We start from the raw sequence: 22,245 nt of genomic DNA, 5'->3' as shown, positions 1-22,245 counted from the left end.
CACACACACACACACACACACACTACTATACCCTCATACATACTACAATTCCTCTCTCACATACACTATCATTCTTTTTCACACACAAAGTTTTCTATCTTGCATACACTACTAGAGTATTATATTGTAGTATGATGTTGTCTAAGTGGGAATAATAGAGTTTCTAAGAAAGTACAGTTTGGTATGTAAGTAAGTTTGATTTATGGCCCAGACAAAAGTGTTTGAAAGAGAGTATGAAAGGAAACAGGCGTGTAAAAGTGTTTATCTATAGGTTTAAAAGAGTTTAATGGTGTATGTGTGAGATTCTGATATTGTTTGTAAGACCAAGTATCAGTTGTGAGCTAGACGGCCTCTCATAGGTGGGTGTACTAATCTGGGTCACTTATTTCTGCACTTTTTCTGTGGTGAGAAAAGGGATGCTGGTAAAAGAATGTTGTACATGCAAATCATAACGTCTAGGTCTTGCAAAAGAATCAGAATGTTTTTATTCCTAAAAAGTTACGTTATATATTAGAGGGGTGTTCTTTTGAGTGAATCTGTGTTACGCCCCTCTCTAGGGGTAGAGAGGAACAACACACACCAGTTGGAATTGGTAATAGTTACAAGGGTTTATTATAATTAAATAGTGGTGACATAATAATAAAGGCATACAGCCTGGCACAAACAAAGTGCCAAATACGGATTGTTTAACAATCAACAAAAAGAGAACTCCAAAAGAGAGTTTTACAGATTATACAGCGTAATAAGTAGTGATGTTACGTATTGCGCCGAGGCTTCGGAGCGTGTGTCGAGTAATCCCCGAAGCTTTTTGTGAAGCATGTATCGAGGCTTGTATCGTTTTGGGCCAGTGACGTCATCGATGACAAACGAAGCCTCGCTGCCTGTCGATACCACGTGACTGCTTCACGAAGCGATTCAGATCGGTTGAACCGTTGACACAGCGCTCATATTACCCATGGATGTATAATAAGAACCATATTACCCCTCCTGTACCCGGGCCCGGTGACACGATGACCCTCACTTATATAGAGGTCGGAACATGTCATAAGTATAAATAGATACAAGCATAAATAAATGTAGGAATAAAAACATGAATAAATACAGGAATAAATATGGTCCAGTGTTGTCAGGGAGATTCAGTGTGTGTTCTGTGGCTCAGCTGGAAAGCAGTTGACTCATAACCGCAGGGTCCCTGGTTCAACGACTGAACAATACGTATTTTTTGTTGTTTATAAAAGCTACAGCTAAATGAGATAATGTAGTTAAAGGTGACATGTCATGCTTTTCCGGTTATTACCCGTCCCCTTGTGTGTTATGAAAGTTTTTATGCATGTAAATGGTGTGCAGAGTCAAAACCCTCAAAGTACACCCTGTAGGGAGTAAAACTCTAAAACAGAAAATACCTCCCCAAAACGCCTCGTTGGAGATACGTCACTGTCCATTTGATTCTTCCGGGTACATCATGATGTCATGTCGTCCCCGGAATGAAATGGACCAATCCGTGGAGCCGTTACGTTACGTCTGCGGAGCCGTTACGTTAAGCCCCCGCTGATTGGTCCAAATTGACCAATCCACTGACTTCCTCACACACTCAGTGCAGGCAGCTCTGCTGATCTCTCCTCCCTGGCTGCAGGCTGATAACAGACAGTTGGGATCGCAGCGAAATTCTCTCTGCAGACCCATTCTCTCTGCAGACCCATTCTTACAGCGTTTATCAAACTTTTTCTTACTCAATATCAAGCCACACTTATTGTTTTTACTTCGGCTGTGACTTTGTGTGTGCTCAGGATGAGTTTGGCTGTGTTTCGCTGTGTATCGCTAAACAAGGAAATCACACCTCCACGGAGCTCAGCGCGATTCACAACGTCCCGACTGGTCCCGACCAATCGGAGCACACTGGGCTCACAGGGAGGGGGGGGGGGGGCAAGAGCTGCAATGAGCCGTTTAGTGGAGACAGTGAATACTGCTGAATACACATACTTTACAGAAATGCTGTATGCGAAACCAATGTGAGTTTGGAAAATTGCACAGTATAAATCTATTCTAGTAGACCTCAACAATGGAATTATGATCAGTGGAAATGGCCATGACATGGGACCTTTAATACATGTATTCTTTGATATGGTTTAGCCTTTCTCAGGCTACAACATGGTTAAGTTTATGAATATTATTAAGGAATACAAATCCCTCTTTGCAATGTTTACCAGCCTCCTTAGGCTTTTCAATCACAATCATTCAACTGGAATACAAACAATATTGTTAACATGAAATTATGATTTAATATTCGTTGTTTAGAGTTATTCTAAGGCTTTACTCAATGGGAACTCGGTATGAGAGAGCACACTGTTGAGATGTCCAATCTGCCTGTTTTACACACTTTGACCAACAGGGGCTTTGTGTTCAAATGAAGCCCATGATGAAGCCTCATGAGATGAACCCTTTTGCGAACTAATTGGCTGGAAAGCTTCATAAGGCTTCATCTCGCCATCATTAGTAATGAGTATTACCCAAAAAGGGAAACAAAACCTCACGTTAAACGTGGTACAAGTAACTGAAAAGGCTGCACAAAAACACAGCTGCTGCTAATCGACGGGCGCTAACCGCTAAGCGTCCCTGGATCCTATTTACACAATCGTACCACAGTACCTAACTAAACACAGAAACACTAGTTCAACACGCTGCTAAACAGTACAACTTTAACACAGGACACAAAAGCACTAAACGTCAACCAAACGAATAAAGTACACAAGAGGCTAGAGGCGTCTGTCCCACATCACAGAGCCTCCAGAGTGGTAGTTGTCCTCAGGCTTTGTAGTCATCTGCAGCTGCGATTGGAGCGCGTCGGGCCCGGCATGCTCCAATCACAAAGCCCAGGAGGCGGACCAGGAAATGGACAGCCAATGACGCCAGGGCTACCGCACAGCTCATTTACATGTCACACACACCGCTGAAAACACTCAGACAGATAACTGAGCAGATAGAAAACTGGGGTTACGTACTGTAACCCAGCTTCTATGAGTATAGGCGCAGCCCTCTAAGGCTATCGCTTTTGGGTAATCCCACTGCACGTGTGCAGCACTGACAGACTTAATCCACGCCCACCTATGACGTGGGCCCAACCTACGGACTCACTTCCGTATAAATAGGAAGTAGTCCCTACAATCTGCTCCCACACAAACAGCTTTTCTTCAGCTATTCGCGGAGTCAGTGGGGCCCGAACCTTAGAGGGCTGCGCCTATACTCATAGAAGCTGGGTTACAGTACGTAACCCCAGTTCTATTTCGTATAAGGCTTCGCCCTCTAAGGCTATCGCTATTGGGTTAAGGGCGAAGCAGGATGTAGTCCACGCCCCACTGGTCCGTCCGTTACCAGAAGCACAGAAACACACCTACTCAATTAATAACCCCTGTCCATTTCGCCATGCGTAAATGGAGCATTACATTCCCAGGGAATATAGCATTTAAAAAATGAATATTCTCCATACGGGAAAGAAGGTAGGCTAAATAGGCTACCTGTTGTTTATAAAAAGTAGAGACCAAAGTCCCACTTGTTAAAACGATCAAAGAGGGGGAAAAGGGCAGCTCTCTAAGTGCCGACAGGCAGGAGAGAGGGCACGCAGTTGAGTCCCCGACATTACTCACTCTGACAGGACACTCAGTACTGAGTGTGTCAAAGAGGAATGGGAGACATCCCTCAAAATAAACACGAATAAAAGAACAGGGGGAAGACCAAGATGCAGCAGTCCAAATGTCTTCCACTGTCATTCCTCCGTGCAACGCCGTGGAGGAGGAAATTCCTCTGGTGCCATGCGCTTTGATGTTCTCCGGGGGATCCAACCCAGAGGAGAAATACGCCTGTGACACAGCCTCACACAGCCCGTGTGACAGGCGCTGTGCCGACAGAGGCTGCCCTATTGAGCGCTCTCTGTAATGCACAAACAGACGAGCTGCGTAAAGCAGCCGTGCGTGCAATATAGCATGACAGTGCGTGCAATATAGCATGACAGTGCGCGCACGGGACGGAGGAGATGAGATGTGGCTTCCTCCTCTAAAAGAGCTTGTGATCACCTTTGGCATAAAAGCCAGGTTAGGGTGCAAAACAGCTGAGCTGCCATCTCCTTGGATCTGGAGACATGACGGAGCCACAGAGAGAGCAGACCAATCACTCACCCTTTTAGCTGATGTCAGAGCCAATAGCAGAGCTACTTTGGCTGACAAGAACTTTAGGGGGACCTGATCTAAAGTTTCAAATGGAGCTTTACTCAGTGCGCGTAACACTAAGCCAAAAACCCATTGAGGCGCCAAAGCGCGTGACACATGTCTGAGTCTCTGTGCTCCCCGTAGAAAACGTTTTGTCAGCGGGTGACTAAACACCGTGCTGACCCCAAACCTACGTGGCAAGATGAAATGGCAGCAGCATATGTTTTTACCGTGCTATAAGCCAATTCCTGTCCAGCAACAGCTGGAGGAACGACAGCACGAGGCAGGGGGCCCAACGGGGTCCAGGCTTTTCCCTGCACACCACACGGAATGCTGTCCATTTGGCTGTGTAGGATGTGTGTTTAGCAGCTGCGCTGATCGAACACCTCCCTGGCGATTTATGTAGGCCGCCGCTGCTTTGTTGTCTGTTTGAATCAACATATGTTGATTGTACAGCAACGGGACGAAGTGCTGGAGCACTTTCCATACGGAGAGTAATTCCAGCACGTTTATATGGAGAGACATGTGAACCAGCCACTGTCCCCCCACTGCCTGCGACATGCACGTTCCTCAGCCTGCGAGAGATGCGTCTGTGAACACTGCGGTGTGTGACGTCACTCTGCTCAGGGGCACCCCCACTGACAGGACGTGGAGATTTTTCCAGTAGGTCAAATCCAAAACCATGGAAGGAGGAATGTACACCATGCGTCTCCTCTGACGCACGGGGTCGATGCACAGGCGAATAAACCACCTCTGGAGTCTCTTCACTATGAAGGAGACCCAGGGGAATCACCACGTGACCAGCTGATATCATGTCTAACAGCTGCATCACGGAGAGTGGTGTCACCGCCCCGCGGGGTGTGACACGCCGGAGGAGAGCTGTCACTTTCTTCCCCATGAGGAACCCTGGAAAAAAGCTTTCTTTTAACAAGAGTTCCTGCCGCTCTGCACGGAGCGCGAGACACTGTTTCCGGGATGACAGGGTTCCCTGTATCCCGTAGAACTGCGGGGGGGAGAGGCGAACTGCAGAGACTATCCTCTGCCCATCCGCCTGCTCATCCATCTGTCCATCAGACACACGCGCCGCCACCCTGAGTACCATACAGTACTCTGATAGCGCCGGGTGTACATTCTCTGGATGTGCTGTGGTTGGTGGCAAACCACGCCAGAGCCCTCTACACGCTGCATTTCACACAGGCTCTCAATATGTCGCCGTTTAGGAGAAGACTCGTAAACCGCGCATTCACGCTCAACATCACTAAGGGATGAGCGGAGGTGTGTGCAGTGCTGTCCACACAATGCGTAATAATGGCCCTCCGTGGGCTTATTACGATCGTGGGTAGGAGGTACGTCTGAGACAGAGAAAAAATCCGTGCTGCCTAAACCCAAAAAGTTTAAAGGTAGACGGATTGAATAGTAAGCCCTGCTGTTTTATTAACCGATAAGTTAAAAAACCCAGCCGGCTTAGGCAGCGAGCCATGCTGCCAAGTAACCAATAGGCTATTGGCAGCCGGCTTAACCGGGGAGCCTTGCTGCATATTATCTTCCATCTGTCCATTGAACACACGCGCCGCCACTCAGCGCGCCAACCTGCTCTGGATGTGCTGTGGTTGTCATGGTGACGAGCCACGCCAGAGCCCTCCAGACGCTGCATTTCACACAGGCTCTCATTATGTCCACTGTAACACATTTTCCTGTCAAATAACAGTAAAGTGCCGGCAGTCTCTTCACAGATGCCTGCACTTCACTGTAATACCACAGTACTCATACTGTGAAATGACTTTACAGTAAAAATAAAATACAGTATACTGCTGTACTTTTTCAATTAACAGTAAAATACTGGCAGCAGAGACACCAGCAATACATTGGAATTATATAGTATTCATACTGTTGAACAATTTCAGTTTATTACTGTAAAAAATTAAATAATTCACAGTAACATTCTGGTTAGGGGACCGCCAGTAGATTAGTGTTGAAAATTGGCTGTAAAATAACAGCAATTGCTTACAGTGTTAAACTGGACACCGAGGTGCGTTCACGCTCAACACCCCTAAGGGATGAGCGGAGCTGTGTGCAGTGCTGTCCTCACTGTAATAATGGCACTCGTGGGCTCATTACAACCGTGTGTAGGAGGTAGGTTTGGGACAGAGGAGAAAAACCGAGCTGCCTAAAAACCAATAGGTTTTAAAGACAGCCGATTTATGCAGCGAGCCATGCTGCCTATAACTGACAGGTTAGGGGCAGCCGGCTTACCCGGTGGGCCTTGCTGCTTATTATTATTCATCTGTCCATCGAACACACGCGTCGCCACTCTGAGTAATATTCTGAGAGCGCGCGACATGCTCTGGATGTGCTGTGGTTGTCATGGTGACGAGCCACGTCAGAGCCCTCGCCGCCGTTGCCCGTGAAGCAACCCAAGAGGGGCCCGGACCGAAAAGCTGCGAGGGGGCCTCCACACGCTGCATCTCACACCGGCTCTCATCCTGTCTCTGTTTAGGAGAAGGCTCGTAAACTGGACATTGAGGCGCGTTCACGCTCAAACCTGCTGAGGAATGAGCGGAGGTGTGTGCAGTGCTATTCACACAGTGCGTAATAACAGCCCTGGGCTCATTACGACCGTGTGTAGTAGGCACATCTGGGACAGAGGAAAAAAACCGTGCTGCCTGCTAACCGACAGGTTAGGAGCATCAGGTTTAAACGTCAAGCCCTGCTGTCTAATAACCGCCTGGTTAAATACAGCTGGCTTGCGCCACGAGCCATGCTGCCTGCTGACTGACAGGTTACAGCCGACTCTTGCACCTCCACACGCTGTATTGCACAGCGGCTCTCATCATGTCGCCGTTTAGGAGAAGGCTCGTAAACCGGACATTGAGGCGCGTTCACGCTCAAACCCGCTTGAGGAATGAACGGTGTGTGGAGGCATGGAGGGGAAGGAGTCGCCTGACTGCTGCCCGCCACTCGGATCCAATAATCAAGGGCTTGGTCCACAAAGTAGGACTCCTGGACTAGCCAATCATCCCCGGCCGCAGCCGCGAGAGCGTTCGCGCTCCGCTGTCTGTGGGCCAGAGGGAGACGGACACAATGAGTGCACGACACCTGGGGAGTGAGAGTCGCGTTTGCGTGCTCCAATCCCCGGCAGGACTCACCTGTATCGTCTGTGTAAAGCCGCTTCCTCCCTGGAGCGAGCCAGCCACAGCCGGTCGTAACTCATATGTCGGCTAACACCGAGCCCCGCCCTGTCTCCCCCGTCCGGAGGAGAGGGAGGATGGGGCCAGGGGGAAATGTTTGCTTTCTAGTAAACAGCTCTGAAAAGAGCTTGTGCCTGTACAGTGCTTCTGCAACGGAGTGCTGAAGAAAAGTGGGAGCAGATTGTAGGGACTACTTCCTATTTATACGGAAGTGAGTCCGTAGGTGGGGCCCACGTCATAGGTGGGGCCCACGTCATAGGTGGGCGTGGATTAAGTCTGTCAGTGCTGCACACGTGCAGTGGGATTACCCAATAGCGATAGCCTTAGAGGGCGAAGCGTTATACGAAATAGAACAGAGTCCGTAACAATCTAGACAGGTAATGCATACTGTTGTCAAGGTTGTATAAAATGTGTGCAGGTATTTACCGGATAATATATGCAAAACAAACCATGTAAGAGTTTCACTACAGCCTGTTTATGACACAACAAATACAGTGTTAGTCTTTTGTTTACACTGTGGTAAATATTCCTCAACTTAATGCACACCTACTCATCTGTAGAAAAACGTAACAAATGAACTAAAGTTAAAAACACAGTCACGTCTAAAAAAGTAAAATAATATTGGGTTGTTAGCGACATTTAATTCACGCAATTGTCTTAAACTTTCAAATTAAACAGAAATGTTTATCAAAGTGATTTAATTAATTGAACAACATCTATTGCTGCGTCAATCTTAGCCATGCATTATTGTTGCCAGTTCTCTCTAGGTTTTTCTGGCTCTGGCACAAGAACAACCTCATCTATTATGAAACAACTTGGACATGCTACAAACTGTGGTTTAAAATTCCAGATTAGCTTCAATGTATTCATTTTGTTTGTTCTAATCATAAGAAAGCATCAGGGAAGCGCTTTGAATGTTGAATCTAAAAAATGGCGGACAGTCACTGCCCAGTGCACGAGAGTTCACCTCTTCACCTCAGTAAGCTGCGGATTTGACTGATCACTGTAAGTCTCCCATTTTCCAGTTATATCAATCATAATCCTCATGACCTGAGAGAATCTGAAATAGAATTAAAACCTCCACCATAAACACACACACACACACACATACACACACACACACACAACACACACACACACACACACACACCACACACACACACACACACCACACACACACACACACACACACACACACACACACACACTTTCTCTGAAGACATTGACTATGGTTGTGAAAGGTTTTTGTCTTCATGGCGGGTCACATAGACGATTAATTGGCCTTTTTCTTTTTTAAAGGAAGAAATAGGGCAGCTTTACATCAATCAACACACTGTTTCTCAGCCAGCAGGGAGTTCCTGAACAATCAGACAGTGTGTGTGTGTGTGTGTGTGTGTGTGTGTGTGTGTGTGTGTGTGTGTGTGTGTGTGTGTGTGTGTGTGTGTGTGTGTGTGTGTGCGTGCGTGCGTGCGGCTGCTGTCCATTTGCACAAGTTGAGTAAGCGTATTAGCAGTACAACTGGTCAGAGGAGGAGATTGAGGTTAGGCTAACCCCTAATCCTTGTGGACCTTATGCTTATTACCAAGCAAAGCAAGTACGATCAAATCCTGGCTCCACCCCTCCAAGAAAGACACACACACACACACACACACACACACACACACACACACACACACACGTCGCAACAACCCACTTTCCCCCTGCATCCTTGTTTACTGCTCGGCTCGATCTCAACTCTCTCTCTCTCAGCAGGAGGGCAGAGAATAAGGAGGAGGAGGTGGTGAGCACTGTTGAGTAGCTTCACAGTCGTCATGACGATATCACACCCGTCCATCTTCAGAGCTATCTTCCCGTTGCCGCGGTGACCTGATCCCACTACATCTCCCCTCCTCTTTAGGATCCGGATTGGGCTGAAAGAGGACACGGATTTCCCCGGAGACAGCTTGTTGATGAGAAAACCGATCTCAAACACAGGGACGCGGAGCGGAGGACGGGAAAGTGAGCCGTGCTGGGAATGCTGTGGGAGTAACATCGGGAAGCGTTGCCTGGAAACAGCAGCATGCCAGTACAACAGATAACTGTGGTTCCGACCAAGGAAACAGCCAGCAATGGTAAAAGCTCTACTCGTTCAAAGGATAAAACGGAGGTAAGTGTTTGACCTCCTAACTTTGCTCCTGAGCCGTTAAGATGACAGAAAAAGCTTTGTGGATTCATATGTTTCTCTCCGTTTCATTTGAGGCTTTAAACCAGTGCAAAGTTATTCAGATTTGAATCTAAAGTTTGAAGATCCAGCTCTGTTTTGTTTGAAAGTAGAAGTCTTTTGATTGGTCCTTGAGTATTGATGACTGTAGAGGAGTTTGCATGTGTGTGTGTGTGTGTGTGTGTGTGTGTCAGCCACCAGTATCAGCTGACAGTTTTTTGAACTCACAGAGTCACTCAGGCATACAGTACATGCTTGCACTCAGCAACCTTTTATCACTGCTCCCTCACTTGGGGTTTCATGCTTTCAACTGCGTCTTCTGTCAGCCTGACATCACATCATACAGTAGCACCTCATTGAACATCATGAACCATCATAGAACATAATGATACATATGTAACATTGCATCACTTCACATCATGTTATGTTACATGCACAAGGCTACAAAGTCATTTTGTCTGAAAGCAGAGAGCATTCAAAGTAGTGTTGAGTATTTCTGAAAACTAAACCGTTTACAAATCGTGGTTGTAACTGTATTGTTTTGTGATTATTCAGTCTTTTGATTCCAATAAGAATACATGTTTCTGTTGATAATGGCGTCACTGCAAACCTACTGAGGAACATATAATCCCTGACGTCAGTAACTGTAGTAGAAAATTGTTTCACTTCCTCATTTTTGGCACCATTCTCATTTATTCACTAACCTGCAGTCATCACAACAGCTATATGAGTTTTAACTAGACATCTTCATGGGGCAAAAAACTTCCGCACAGACCTTCCATTATTTGAAAGCTGCGATCCGTTCCAATGCAGAACAGAGAAATGTCAAACCCGAAGACACAGACCTTATAAACACCAATTTCACAGCTGATTGCTATGAACAAAAAGCTGAGGCTAATTTACAAGTTACCAAAACAAGTATTTGTGTCATACTTAATGTAACAGCAGTATATTCTTCTCAGTGCCTGGCTTCCACACATATTATCTATTCTCCTTGCCATGAAGTTGGTATTATAGCGATTGCTTGTTGTCACCAGTCCGACCTCTGACCTGAAAACACACTCACACACACACACACACACACACACACACACACACACACAAACCCACACACACACACACACACACACACACACACACACACACACACACACACACACAGCGCTTCCATCAACTCGGCTATCAAAAATATTGCTAAACAGACCAAACAACCAGCGTATAAACATAATAAGCAGAAACTAACACACTGAATACGCTTATTGAATGATGCAGGTCTTGGGTTCGCATTTTCTTCTAATTAAATAATTCTTAATACAAATTACATTTAACCAAGCCCAAATACAAAAGCAATAGTAATATAACATTTAATTTGATAGACCTGTAAGTTGTCTTCTGCTTGTTTCAGCCCCACTTTTTGATATCCATTAACTTAGCTATTAAGAGCTGGTTTACGAGCACACTAGTTGGTCCTTTAAACATCTTGGATGTGTAAAGATTCTACTGGAAATTCAAAAAACAGTTTATGAAGGAAAACACATGGAAGTGTAACATTTAAAGGTGGGGTAGGTAATTCACTTCAGAAACACTTTTTGTTATATTCCATGGAATGCTCTTAACATCCCGATAGCAATGAATGAAATGCTTTGACAAAAGATCCATTAAAAAATGTCATCTGTGGAAGCCGTGGCGCTGTAAAAAGCACGACCAATCATCTGAGCCCGGCTAAAATAACTGGATGGCCTACCTGCCTGTCAGCCTTCCATCTGTGCACAAACTTATCTCGTGCCCTCATTGGTCATGTGTGCGTTCGTGTGTGTTGGAGGAGGGGCTCTGTAAGGAAGTCTGAAAGAAGGGGCAGATTTTTTTCGGCTGCGTACTTTCAAATTCTAGCGCACTCGAGCTGGTTTCTCCATTCTTACCTACCCTACTTTTCAAATGCATTGGATATTCTCTTTAAAGTCTTACCTAGGTGATGCAAATATTATCTTTAAATTACATCCTGTTATCTTCCAGAGTTTGAACAAAGCTGTCTCGTTCTTTATATTTGTTTCATATCATGGGGGATTTCTATATTTGATTTCTCTATTTATTTATATGCTCTTTTTGCTGGTTTGGGGTGGATGAAACTGTGTTGAAAAAATGTGATTCCCCTGGACCAATCAGAATGAAACAACTTGGAGTCAGAATGTGATGAGGACAGCTACTTGGTTGTTTTGGTTGTGTTGCCACAGAGACAACCACAACAACTCAACCCTGCTGATGGATTTATAATTTAGGATATTCTTCTTATTTCCTTATCTTAAGGCTCTGTTAGACATGCCATAACCAAATATGATCTGTGCAGCTGCAGCTTCATGGTTGGTTGTCTAAATGTAGCTGTAGGTGTTTTTTGATCCTGAGCCAGAGCACAGAAACAAAATATAGCCCTCGGTCAACGCTGGATCACTCAATCCCCTCCGCAGAAACATGCACATGTCCACACAAAGACTCACCAAAGACTGTGCTGAGCATCAGATTCAGAGTGCTGGCAGAGGAGCAGGCGCTCAGGTAAGGGAGCGCAAGATGTGAACTCTAATGCTGCACTTCATCACCGCTGAAATCTGAGTTGAGGCTGGTACGAGGCTCCGGCAGGAAGGAGTTGTATGTTTAGCTGTGATCCTGTGTGAAGTTAACTGTACTTGAAATCTAACTTCAGTTTTGGTGATTCTTAGGACTGTCAGGCGTATGATTCAGAACGCTTAGAATGATGCATTGCAGGTTCTCTGCCTGGGGTGAGGAGAATAATCTTTGGATTTGTGGCAGTCTGTATGGAGACTAACAGTCCAGTGTTCAACTGTACGAGCCTTTTAGGAATTCAAGATATTGGCTCGTACGTTTATGGGAATAGATCATTTGCCTCTTTAAAAGTTTATTATGCAGTCTCTCTGTGTACAGGAGTCATAAGAGCGAAAGACATGTGGAATCTGAGTATGTGTACCATGCACTGTACACACACCAGTGTACAGTACAGTTGCTACACTGTTTGAACAGACTTAAAGGGCTTCTCAGACAAAGGAAAGTAATGAGAATGGATGACAAAGCAAAGATAGCAAACAACATTCAAAGGGTGCTCGTGAGCAGGTGAACGATTTTTGTTGTTTATTTTATCTTCCGTTCAGAGGTTCATTATCATAGGTTAATAAAGACAATGATATTGAAAATGCTGAAGTAATTTGCAGTAATATTTTGACAATCAACCACAATCTATACTTGTAGTTCAACACATTGATTTTCTGTCTGTGCTGTGTATAGATAGATAGATAGATAAAAACACAAGGCAATGTACATAAGAGAAATTAAGACACAAGATATAAACAGTCCAAAATATTTCAGAAATAGAAATAAAATAGCATTACAAATTAAAAAAGTTAAATAATATAACATTTAAATAAATAAAAAGCTTTCTCTTCGAAGAAGAAAATAAAGAAAGGAAACAGAGGGAAAGGTCTCTCAATACAGACAGCGCCATACACCTCTAGGGGGGCAGAGGGAGTACTTTTGAATCTGTCATTGTGCCTTCATTGGAATGCACTGACATTTGAAAAACACTGTTGCTAGCTAAATGAGGAGACAGATATCAGTTTAACATCTTCAGTTGTGTTTATCTCAGCTTGGCACAAAGACTACACGTTTGGGGAAAGTGCTACCCTAGCTTTGTGACGTGTTTTTTTAAGAATCCTACATATTGGTGTCATAGGTAATATTCTCATCATCTCATCTAATTGTAATTAAAACACGTTATCGCCATCCTATTTCTAAAGAACAGCACTCTACACTACATTCTGTTGTTGTGAAATTAACATGTATGCCACAACTTAATAATTTCACATGGTTTGCTTTTCAAAATCTCTCTAAATGCAGTTTTGGTCAGCTTAGTTTGGCAGATATTAACACAAGGCACTTCTTTCCTCTGCCAAAATAGCAGAATGAGCTTCTCGCAGTCAGACTTCTGTAAAGACATTGTTGAGCGTCCTGCAGTGTCATCAGCTCAAATGAGCGGGACAAATACCATTAAATAGACTTTTATCTTTGATGGATCTTTTTTTACCTACATTTTTGGAGTAGTTATATCGGATGGATGGATCTCTTTTACGACTCAATTAATAACTGATGTGTCTTGTTAAACTACCAAACATTACAATCGCGCATTACTCCAAGTCCATGTCTCCTCTGTAATCTCACTTCCTGAGGAGGCTGCAGAGTGTGTGCCTTGCACTCCACACAGATCTACTGATTTAAACCTGGCTGTCAGCAAATCCTTTGATCAGATTAGACCAAGCACTCTTCCTCTGTCAAAGTCTCTTTTATTTCACTGACTACATACAACTGTGTCTGTGTGTGGGTTGGTTCAGGCAAACTCTGCTCTGTTCTTCATATTTCAAGTAAAATATATTTAAAGAAGCCACCCACATGTGACGTTGCTAGCATCAACTTTGAACTCGGTGTATATCCGGTAAGTTACGTAAAGCATATAACTTCACAGCTCACCAATTGCGTTATTATTCAAAAATTGTACAAACAGACCTCTAACATGTATAGCATGTAAGCAGGCATATTCATTCATGACATTGCTGCGGAACTACAGTATCGGGACGCAATATATTTTCATGTCCAAAATATTTAAGTATATAATTGACTTCAAAAAATAAATGCCATTTCTCTCTTTATGTCAAAAATAAAACAATAACCACAAACAAGTACACCTCTCCTTTCTTCTTAAATATCAAAGCTATTGATTTTATACAAACACCAGAGCTCACATCCAACCTTTCCTAAAGTCCCTTTTCTGGTTGCTTCTCCATGTAGAATATCTTTTAAGAACCTTTTATTCGTGTTCAAATGACTCATGGATTAGCGCCGGAATTCCTGTCGGACATGCTCTCCATGTTTGCTCCACCTAGATCCCTCAGGTCCTCTCACACTTGCCCTTTAATTATTCCCAGGATGAGGACAAAGATATACTGGGAGGCAGCAATTAGTGTCCATGCCACTCACCTGCAAAGAGAGCGTAGAGCATCACAATCTGTAAATACCTTTAGACGATATATAAACTATACAATCGAATATCTGTTTAATTTTCACTCTATTTGATGTCTTACTTAATTTTCCAGTGGCAGGTCATCCTTCGTGTCTCCATCACATGGTCAAACCTATATGTAATGCACTTTTCCGACAGAAACATTACTATTTGAGCTATGGATGAAAGCCAACTGAAAGAAGTGATGTTGGTAATTCGATTTGAAAAGAAAATCAGACATTTTTCAAGTAAGATTTCTTGTTGCAATCTGGTAGTGTCTAATTATAACTGTCCCAATAGTAAGTATAGAGTCAACATTCTCTTTTTAGATATCTGCCAAGAGATTCTAGCATTTAGAGCCAAAGAATCTCTAGATAGGACACTGCTTCCTATGATGGAGATACATGATCTGGTCTGTTGTACAGGCAGATTGTGATATATATACAACTATGTAACTTTTGCGTTAATGTGACTTCTTTTCAGATTTGTGTTCTACTGAATTACCCAAAACCTGACATTTCTCTTAGGTTATTTAATCTATTATTTATTTAAAATGTTTTGTACAGAAGATCTTGTTTTGTTCACGATGTATCGTCACTCTCAGTACTTAGTAACTCCTACACAGAATCGCCCTCTGGTAACTTGTGTAAGAAGCTGCAGGCGGGAAACAAGGTCACAACAGTCTGAGGGTTGAGTTCAAGATCTGACCATTGAGTTGGGCAAACGGCGCTCTGGGAAGTTCTAGAAAACCTGCTATGAGTTTGCTATAAATAGAGACACATGGCATGCAGAGCAGCATTGTATCCACTTAGAGAAGGAGGAGCAGGTAATAGGATTGGTTGTCTTTAGCCCAGGTCAGAATGAAATAACAAGGACACGAGGCAACGCATAACTCCTGACGCGGGGTTTTTAACCAATCAACGCGCAGCCAGTTAACTCAGAATAACAATGGATTCTCCTGAACATGTAGTATTAGGTTAATTTAATTACAATGTTTTCCTTGTTTTTATTGCAGATTAAGAGCATTAGCGTGTCCAATTTCCAATATTTAGCTATTGCAACACAAAGAATAAGGAATCGCCCCCAGTGTCTGCTTTCTGCTCTTTAAATGAGGACATTTTTAGATTGTCTGTCTCCTACAAATCATTACAGCTTTGCATCATAACATACATTTCCCATATTTGTATATACTAAACTATGAATCAATGTCATAATAGTAATAACCTACAACAAGTCATGATGTCATGATTGAGCTCTTACCCTGAAGTGAGGGAAATATTGTGTAAATGTATTATCAATGGATGACCTAGTGTTTTGTGCTAGATAAATCACTGATTCAAACGCTTTGTGCTTTAATGACCAACATCTCCTGTTCTCTAATGATTTTCCGTCTCGCCCTCTCCCTGCAGGGGAGGAAGGCCCCCGGCTGCTCAGGGAGTCGATCCAGCAACATCTCCAAGGTAACGGCTGAATATCAGGGAGCTTAAAGGGCCAATGTCACGGTTCAAAGGGTGGAAAGCTTTGTTAACCCAAGCATAGTCTAATGTGCAAGATTGTGCTCGTATCCCCTATATCTACACACTGTTGTATGACTCATGAGACAATACATGATGCTTTGATATTTGTTGTTATTAGCTATGACCCAAATTACATTGTGTAATGTGGAAGAGTTACTCAAAGTAATACAAAGTTATAAACCTGCATATAATCATCACTTTAATTCAACACAACACTTGCTCTGAAAAACCAAAGATAAAATAAATCTCTACAGCTAATATGTAAGCAGTACTTTATATGTCAGCTTATTTTGGGTTCCAAACAATTGTTGCAGCATCATTTATATTTATGGATTATCAATATTTTTGGATGATGTAATCGCTACAAAGTCTGATAAGATGTTATATTTGATTTAAGTTGTTATGATTTCCTAGCAGGAAGTTAATCTTCATCCACTTGTTTTAGGCCAGCAACTCCACAGCAGGACCAGCTACAGCCTCAAGGACATCGATCACCCCGTCCTCTCAGGACATTTGCAGGTGAGCCAGCTTTCTCTTTAAGTTTTACCCAGAATTACAGAATGTGGACAACAAAAGCTCCAGCCACAATTCTCTCAGTGACATTAAGCCGCACATTTTACAGCTTCATCTCCACTGATAGAAAGACTGATTAAGCACGGGCCTCAGCACCCAGGTGGCGTTAACACAATTAAAATGGATGCCAAACACCAATGGTGTAAAGCACAATCATTAAAGGGAAGATATCCACTGGTGGTTGGTTGTCCTGTCGAGAGGCTCTGTCCTGTGGTTAAAAGCAGAGAGGACACTCTGTTTATAGCAGTGTGGACACGTGATGTATGTGAGTGTGTGAATCTCCATCTGTTACATAGCATCCTGAAATGATTCCATATTCACTATTTCTTATTCTGATTAACCAGCCTGGTGATCATTTTTTTCACTTAATTATTCAGTTGTACATCATGTCCCACTGTTCTGTATCTTAGGAGTTATTTTTATATACCAACGCCGGCAGGTGGGGGTTTCTAGGAACAGCTAATTTAATGTTCTTTATTTTTAATTAGACACATATTTCAAATCTAGACGTATCCTTTCTCTAGATTGACTTGAGCTCGATCTCACCACAGTTCAGATATATGAATTGAGATTCAGCATTACAGAATAATAGAAATACTCTCTGCGAGTGGAATCCTAAAAAATGCAGATATAGTTAGTTATATCTGCCCAGGTATGGAGAGAGTCCAACCTTCAGTCACTTACAGTGGACTGAAAGCTCAAGGTTTCTAGGAATATGATATTGTGTGCTAGGAAATGTCACTGTAAACTTTTTTCTTTTAAAGAAAGCTGCAAAACATTTTGACAGTAGACAGGTCTGTGTTTTTTTCACAGTAACAGAGATTCTGGAAAAAGCTGTTTTAAATATTTTTCCCCCCAAAGAGTAAATCAAATTCCCCTCCATTGCATTGGGTTAAAAAGTGACATTTAGACCAGGGCATATAAGGACAAAACGATCTGCCGTGCTAAATAGTTGCTAACTCATAAACTACTGTATGTCCTTTTCAGAGTAGCTGTTTAGTTAATGTCGCCACACTTCATGTCATTTTACTTCACATTATTCTTTTACACATCTTCATCTCTCTGTTTGTCTCGTGTGTGTGTGTGTGTGTGTGTGTGTGTGTGTGTGTGCGTGCGTGAGTGCGTGCATGTGTGTGTGTGTGGTGTGTGTGTGTGTGTGTGTGTGTGTGTGTGTGTGTGTGTGTGCGTGTGTGTGTGTGTGTGTGTGTGTGTGTGTGTGCGTGCGTGTTCAGCTCTAGCCAGCTGACCCGTGTAGAGGAGGATGTCTCTGAGTCTCAGAAACCTGAGAAGCCCACCCACAGCTCTGTGATGAGCGTCACCAACACGACTCTGGGCTCGGCTGCTCCGGCCCAGAAGAAGCAGATGAAGCGCCGCCACCGCCGCAAGAAGAGCAGCTGCTCCCCCGACTTGGTGGAAACCAACGACAAACCGGAGCACAGCGAGAGCAGCCTCAGCGCTGACCGCAGCGAGCTCGGGGAGAAGAAGGAGCGGACGGCCAAGACCCGGAGAGAGCTCCCCCCTCGCCTCCGCACCGCAGGGGGCCCGCCCTCTGACTCCACCTCTGAGGAGGAGGCAGAGCGAGAGGACCGCAGCTGGAGCAAAGAGAAAGCCCGAAGAGTGAGGCACCGCAGCGGAAGCAGCCGGGAGAGGGATGGAGCCAACGAGGGGAAAGAAGAAGACAAGGTGATGGAGCTGCAGTCGGTGTGCTCGGATGAAGGGAAGGAGAGCCTGCCGCTGGTGGAGGAGAGCGCCGGGCTGAAGAAACGCAGCAGCAGCAGCCGGGCCTCCGTGAAGAGGGACGAGCACGCCTCACAGAGAGAAGGCTCACAGAGAGGAGGCTCACAGAGCAGGGAGAAGGAGAAGAGCTCCAAGTCAGACTCCTCCTCACTGTCCGCGGACGGAGAGGAGCTCATCAACAAGAGATACCAGGAGAAAGGGGCAGGGGGGGGCGACATGTCAGTGCCCACACCTCAGAATCACTGTGCTATGAACGGAAGCACACAGGCGCAGTACTCTGACGACTCTGATACGGATGTCTGCAGGTGAGTGGGTTGTTGTGAGGCTTATTTCAGTGTTGGTGTGTCCACGTATCATCCATCAATATCACTTTCATAATTAAAGGTCATGGTCCAAAAAGGGAACTTCTCTTGGTCAGGGAGACAGTAGATACCCCAAAAGTGTAATCCATTCATGTCATTTCATGATTAGAAGATGCCAAATAAGTGTAAGGGGGTATGATAAGAAAATACTCAAGGGAAGTAAAAGTACCTCAAATTTGTAAAATAACCGACTTGCTTATGTGTGAGTACTTAATGTTTATTTTCTGTGTGTGTGTGTGTGTGTGTGTGTGTGTGTGTGTGTGTGTGTGTGTGTGTGTGTGTGTGTGTGTGTGTGTGTGTGTGTGTGTGTGTAGGATCTGCCACTGTGAGGGGGATGACGAGTGCGCCTTAATAACGCCTTGTCGGTGCACGGGGAGTCTGAGTTTCGTGCACCAGTTCTGTCTCAACCAGTGGATCAGGTCCTCGGACACTCGCTGCTGTGAACTTTGCAAGTTTGACTTCGTCATGGAGATGACGCTCAAACCTTTGTGCATGGTAGGCAGTCACACTCATATACTCCATTCACAGCTATGAACTGAGATCTATTGTCAGGCTGCAATAATGAAAATATTTCTCTCTCCCTCTTCTAAAAACTCTCCCCAATCCCTCCTTCTCCCAGTGGGAGAGGCTAAACATGTCAACGGGCGAGAGGAGGAAGATCTTCTTCTCGGTGGTCTTTCACCTGCTAGCAGTAACGTGTATTCTTTTATCAGTTTTCGTTCTGGTCTTGAGAACCTCAGAAGAGATCAAAATTGGGAGGAACGGTGAGTTCTCAACCCCCCCCCCCCCCCTTCCCTCTCTCACATCCCAGAGACACGCAGAGTTATAGTGTTATGGTCTAAGGCAAAAGGTACCATGGGGAGTTTTGGATTTGACCTCTACAAGCATTTGCAAATGCAATAAAATGCATTGTTTACATCAGCTTGCCATGTTCTTGTCCTTTAAAAATCTAAAGTTTGATTTGTCACATGGTCACGAGAAGCTGCGGAGACATGCAGTGTACAATAAAGAAAAACGAATTATTCAGAATCAGAAATACTTTTTTCATTCCACTGGGAAATGTGGGTTCTGACAGTTTTCCCCTTACTAAAATAAAAATATAAACAAGAAGAAAAGACAAACTAAATGAGTATGTAGTATGTCTTGTATGTGTCTCATATTACAATATATATACTATGACTACATACAAGTCATTTCATGTTATTATATACAAATAATATAATGATTAACCGCGCAGCAGCTCCCCTTGTGGTCAAAACTCCACAGGGTACCTTTAACTTTTCCCCTGTAGATCGTTACATACTGTCAGACTCTGGTGATGTGATTGTTCACAGATCCAGTGTAGTCACTCAGTGTTTTTAGCTTTTTCTAAATCTAGAAAAGTGTGTATTATTCAATTTATGCCTCTCATGCATTTTGGGTTTGACACATCTTCAATGTTCTTGAATATTATTATTCATTTATTTACAAATGACAAATTAAGCTTGGAAATACTAGTTTTCATAATGTGAGGAGTCAATCACTTACTGGCTATAACATGTAAATACACTTTATTTTAAGATAATTGGATAATCCTTTTCTTTAAGTGAGCAGGTAGTTCAGAGTTTTCACTTGGACAGGTCACACGATAGTTGTTAAATCCTGATGATCACAACAACTTAAATCTTATTTCAGGTTGTCACAGTGAGAATAGGTCCCTCTGAGGTTTTGTTTGTTGACGGTGTAGTTTGTGGTGCTGTGATTATAGCGTAACACTACTATCATTTTCATATAGAAAGTGGCAATAGACAAGTTTTAATTTTTGTTTCAATCAAAAATTATAAAAGTAAATATCAGTTTCACAATGTACTGTCTGCAGAATAATGACCCCATTGTTGTTACACTGGTTCCCTTCAAACCTCACTTTCCCCCTGCACTTCTGTCCGTCAGTTGGTACAGTCTCCTGGGGAAATAAAGGCTTGATTTGGAATTAAAAACCATTGTGTTCTGGGCAGCGTTGCCTACTCTTGTCCAATAAAAGCATCCAGCCCCTAGCTCCAAAAGTCTTCATCATCGCTCATTCATTTTCATAAAGCCTGGTTTGTGTCGGCTGCAGCGAGGGAGAGACTGCACATTGCCAGAGGAGGAGACCCTCAAAGGGTAGCTTTGTAAATGGTTTACAGTAAAACATATTTGAATGTATTCTTGCTTTTGGCATGATTGTCTGTAATAATCACTGAGTTTGTGGCTGGTAGTAGGCTCTAAAATAAAAAGTTGTCTTGCTTACAGCGAGGAGTTTAAAAGTTCTCTATTTCCACTTTAATAAGCCTAATATATATCATTAGTGTATATAATTAATAATAGCATAGAAATGTATATTCATAGGTCACAGAAATTAAAAAATGACACTCACTCTTGATTGCAGACGAATTATGGAGAGTTTCTCTATTGAAGTACTACAAATACATGCCAGGTGGTAAGCACAGCTCTGCACACAGTACCATCATCACTAGCACCATCATGATCCATCCCACAGCCTGCCTGTTGGTTAACAGCTGATGTGTGTGTGTGTGTGTGTGTCCTCAGGTGTGCTCGAGTGGCCCTTCTGGACGAAGCTGATCATGGTGGCTATCGGCCTCACAGGCGGCCTCATCTTCATGTACATCCAGTGTAAAGTCTACCTGCAGCTGTGGCGCCGCCTCAAGGCCTTCAACCGCATCATCACGGTGCAGAACTGCCCTGAGAAGGACGTGCACCACCCTCCGCCCCGACACAGCACCCTGACCAACGGCAAGCAGGGGACGGTGGAGGTCCCCATCAGCCCGGCCCCCTCCCCGGCTCCAGAGGCTCAGCAGTCGGACTCTGAGATGTCGGTGGAGGATGCGGTGGCGCCGGCACAAAACCCCGTCTGACCAAATCTGCCCACGCTCACAAAGAGCCCAGAATCACGCGCTGCTCATCACACACGGTGAGCAGTGCGTGGTTTTTAGACCTCAGCGATGTTCATTTCTGCTCCGCGATGACTGATCTGGAGTCAGGGACTGATTTCATCTCCACTGAAACGCTAAAGGGACGCGGATATGCAAAGTAACAAAGAGAAGAGTAGGTGAGGAGATGTGAAGGAAAATAAAGCCACCTGCGAGAGATTCCGTAAAGACTTCAGTTGCTGTGATATTTTGAGATTTATTCCTGTATGCACTTTACTGCACTGACATGATTTAAAGGTGAGTTCACCCTGAGGATGCTATTAAAGGTCTCAGTATTCTTCAAACAAACCAACTTCTGTATGTATACCCTACTGCTTAGAAAAGGGAGCTTCATTCAGCTGTGAGTGCGACTACAAACACAATTCACAAAAGCTAGATTTCTCTCTGACAGACATTAACGGCATTAGACATGATATTTTTAGGCACACGTGAAAGCCGCTTCAGATG

General features: G+C 44.0%; 1 protein-coding gene across 3 annotated transcripts in view; it reads left to right on the top strand.

Annotated features, from left to right (window-relative positions):
* The window catches only part of march1 (membrane-associated ring finger (C3HC4) 1), a 37,612-nt gene extending 15,655 nt beyond the window's left edge, over nt 1-21,957 (top strand). Inside the window, exons 2-9 of one of the 3 annotated variants that reach the window (XM_034231223.1) lie at nt 9,285-9,533; nt 16,053-16,103; nt 16,606-16,679; nt 17,966-18,775; nt 19,147-19,327; nt 19,452-19,596; nt 21,237-21,287; nt 21,398-21,957. In XM_034231223.1, the coding sequence (XP_034087114.1) occupies nt 9,447-9,533; nt 16,053-16,103; nt 16,606-16,679; nt 17,966-18,775; nt 19,147-19,327; nt 19,452-19,596; nt 21,237-21,287; nt 21,398-21,723 (1,725 nt within the window). In that variant the 5' untranslated portion in view covers nt 9,285-9,446 and the 3' untranslated portion in view covers nt 21,724-21,957. Of the gene's footprint in view, nt 1-9,122; nt 9,534-16,052; nt 16,104-16,605; nt 16,680-17,965; nt 18,776-19,146; nt 19,328-19,451; nt 19,597-21,236; nt 21,288-21,397 lie in introns of those variants that run through there. The other 2 variants (XM_034231222.1, XM_034231224.1) reach the window with 2 other exon arrangements.
* The last annotated feature ends 288 nt before the right edge of the window (nt 21,958-22,245 follow it).

This window comes from Gymnodraco acuticeps, unplaced genomic scaffold (genome assembly GCF_902827175.1).
Source record: "Gymnodraco acuticeps unplaced genomic scaffold, fGymAcu1.1, whole genome shotgun sequence".
Taxonomy (NCBI): domain Eukaryota; kingdom Metazoa; phylum Chordata; class Actinopteri; order Perciformes; family Bathydraconidae; genus Gymnodraco; species Gymnodraco acuticeps.
Note: the sequence above shows the minus strand (reverse complement) of the source record. Positions and strands in the feature narration are given on the sequence as shown.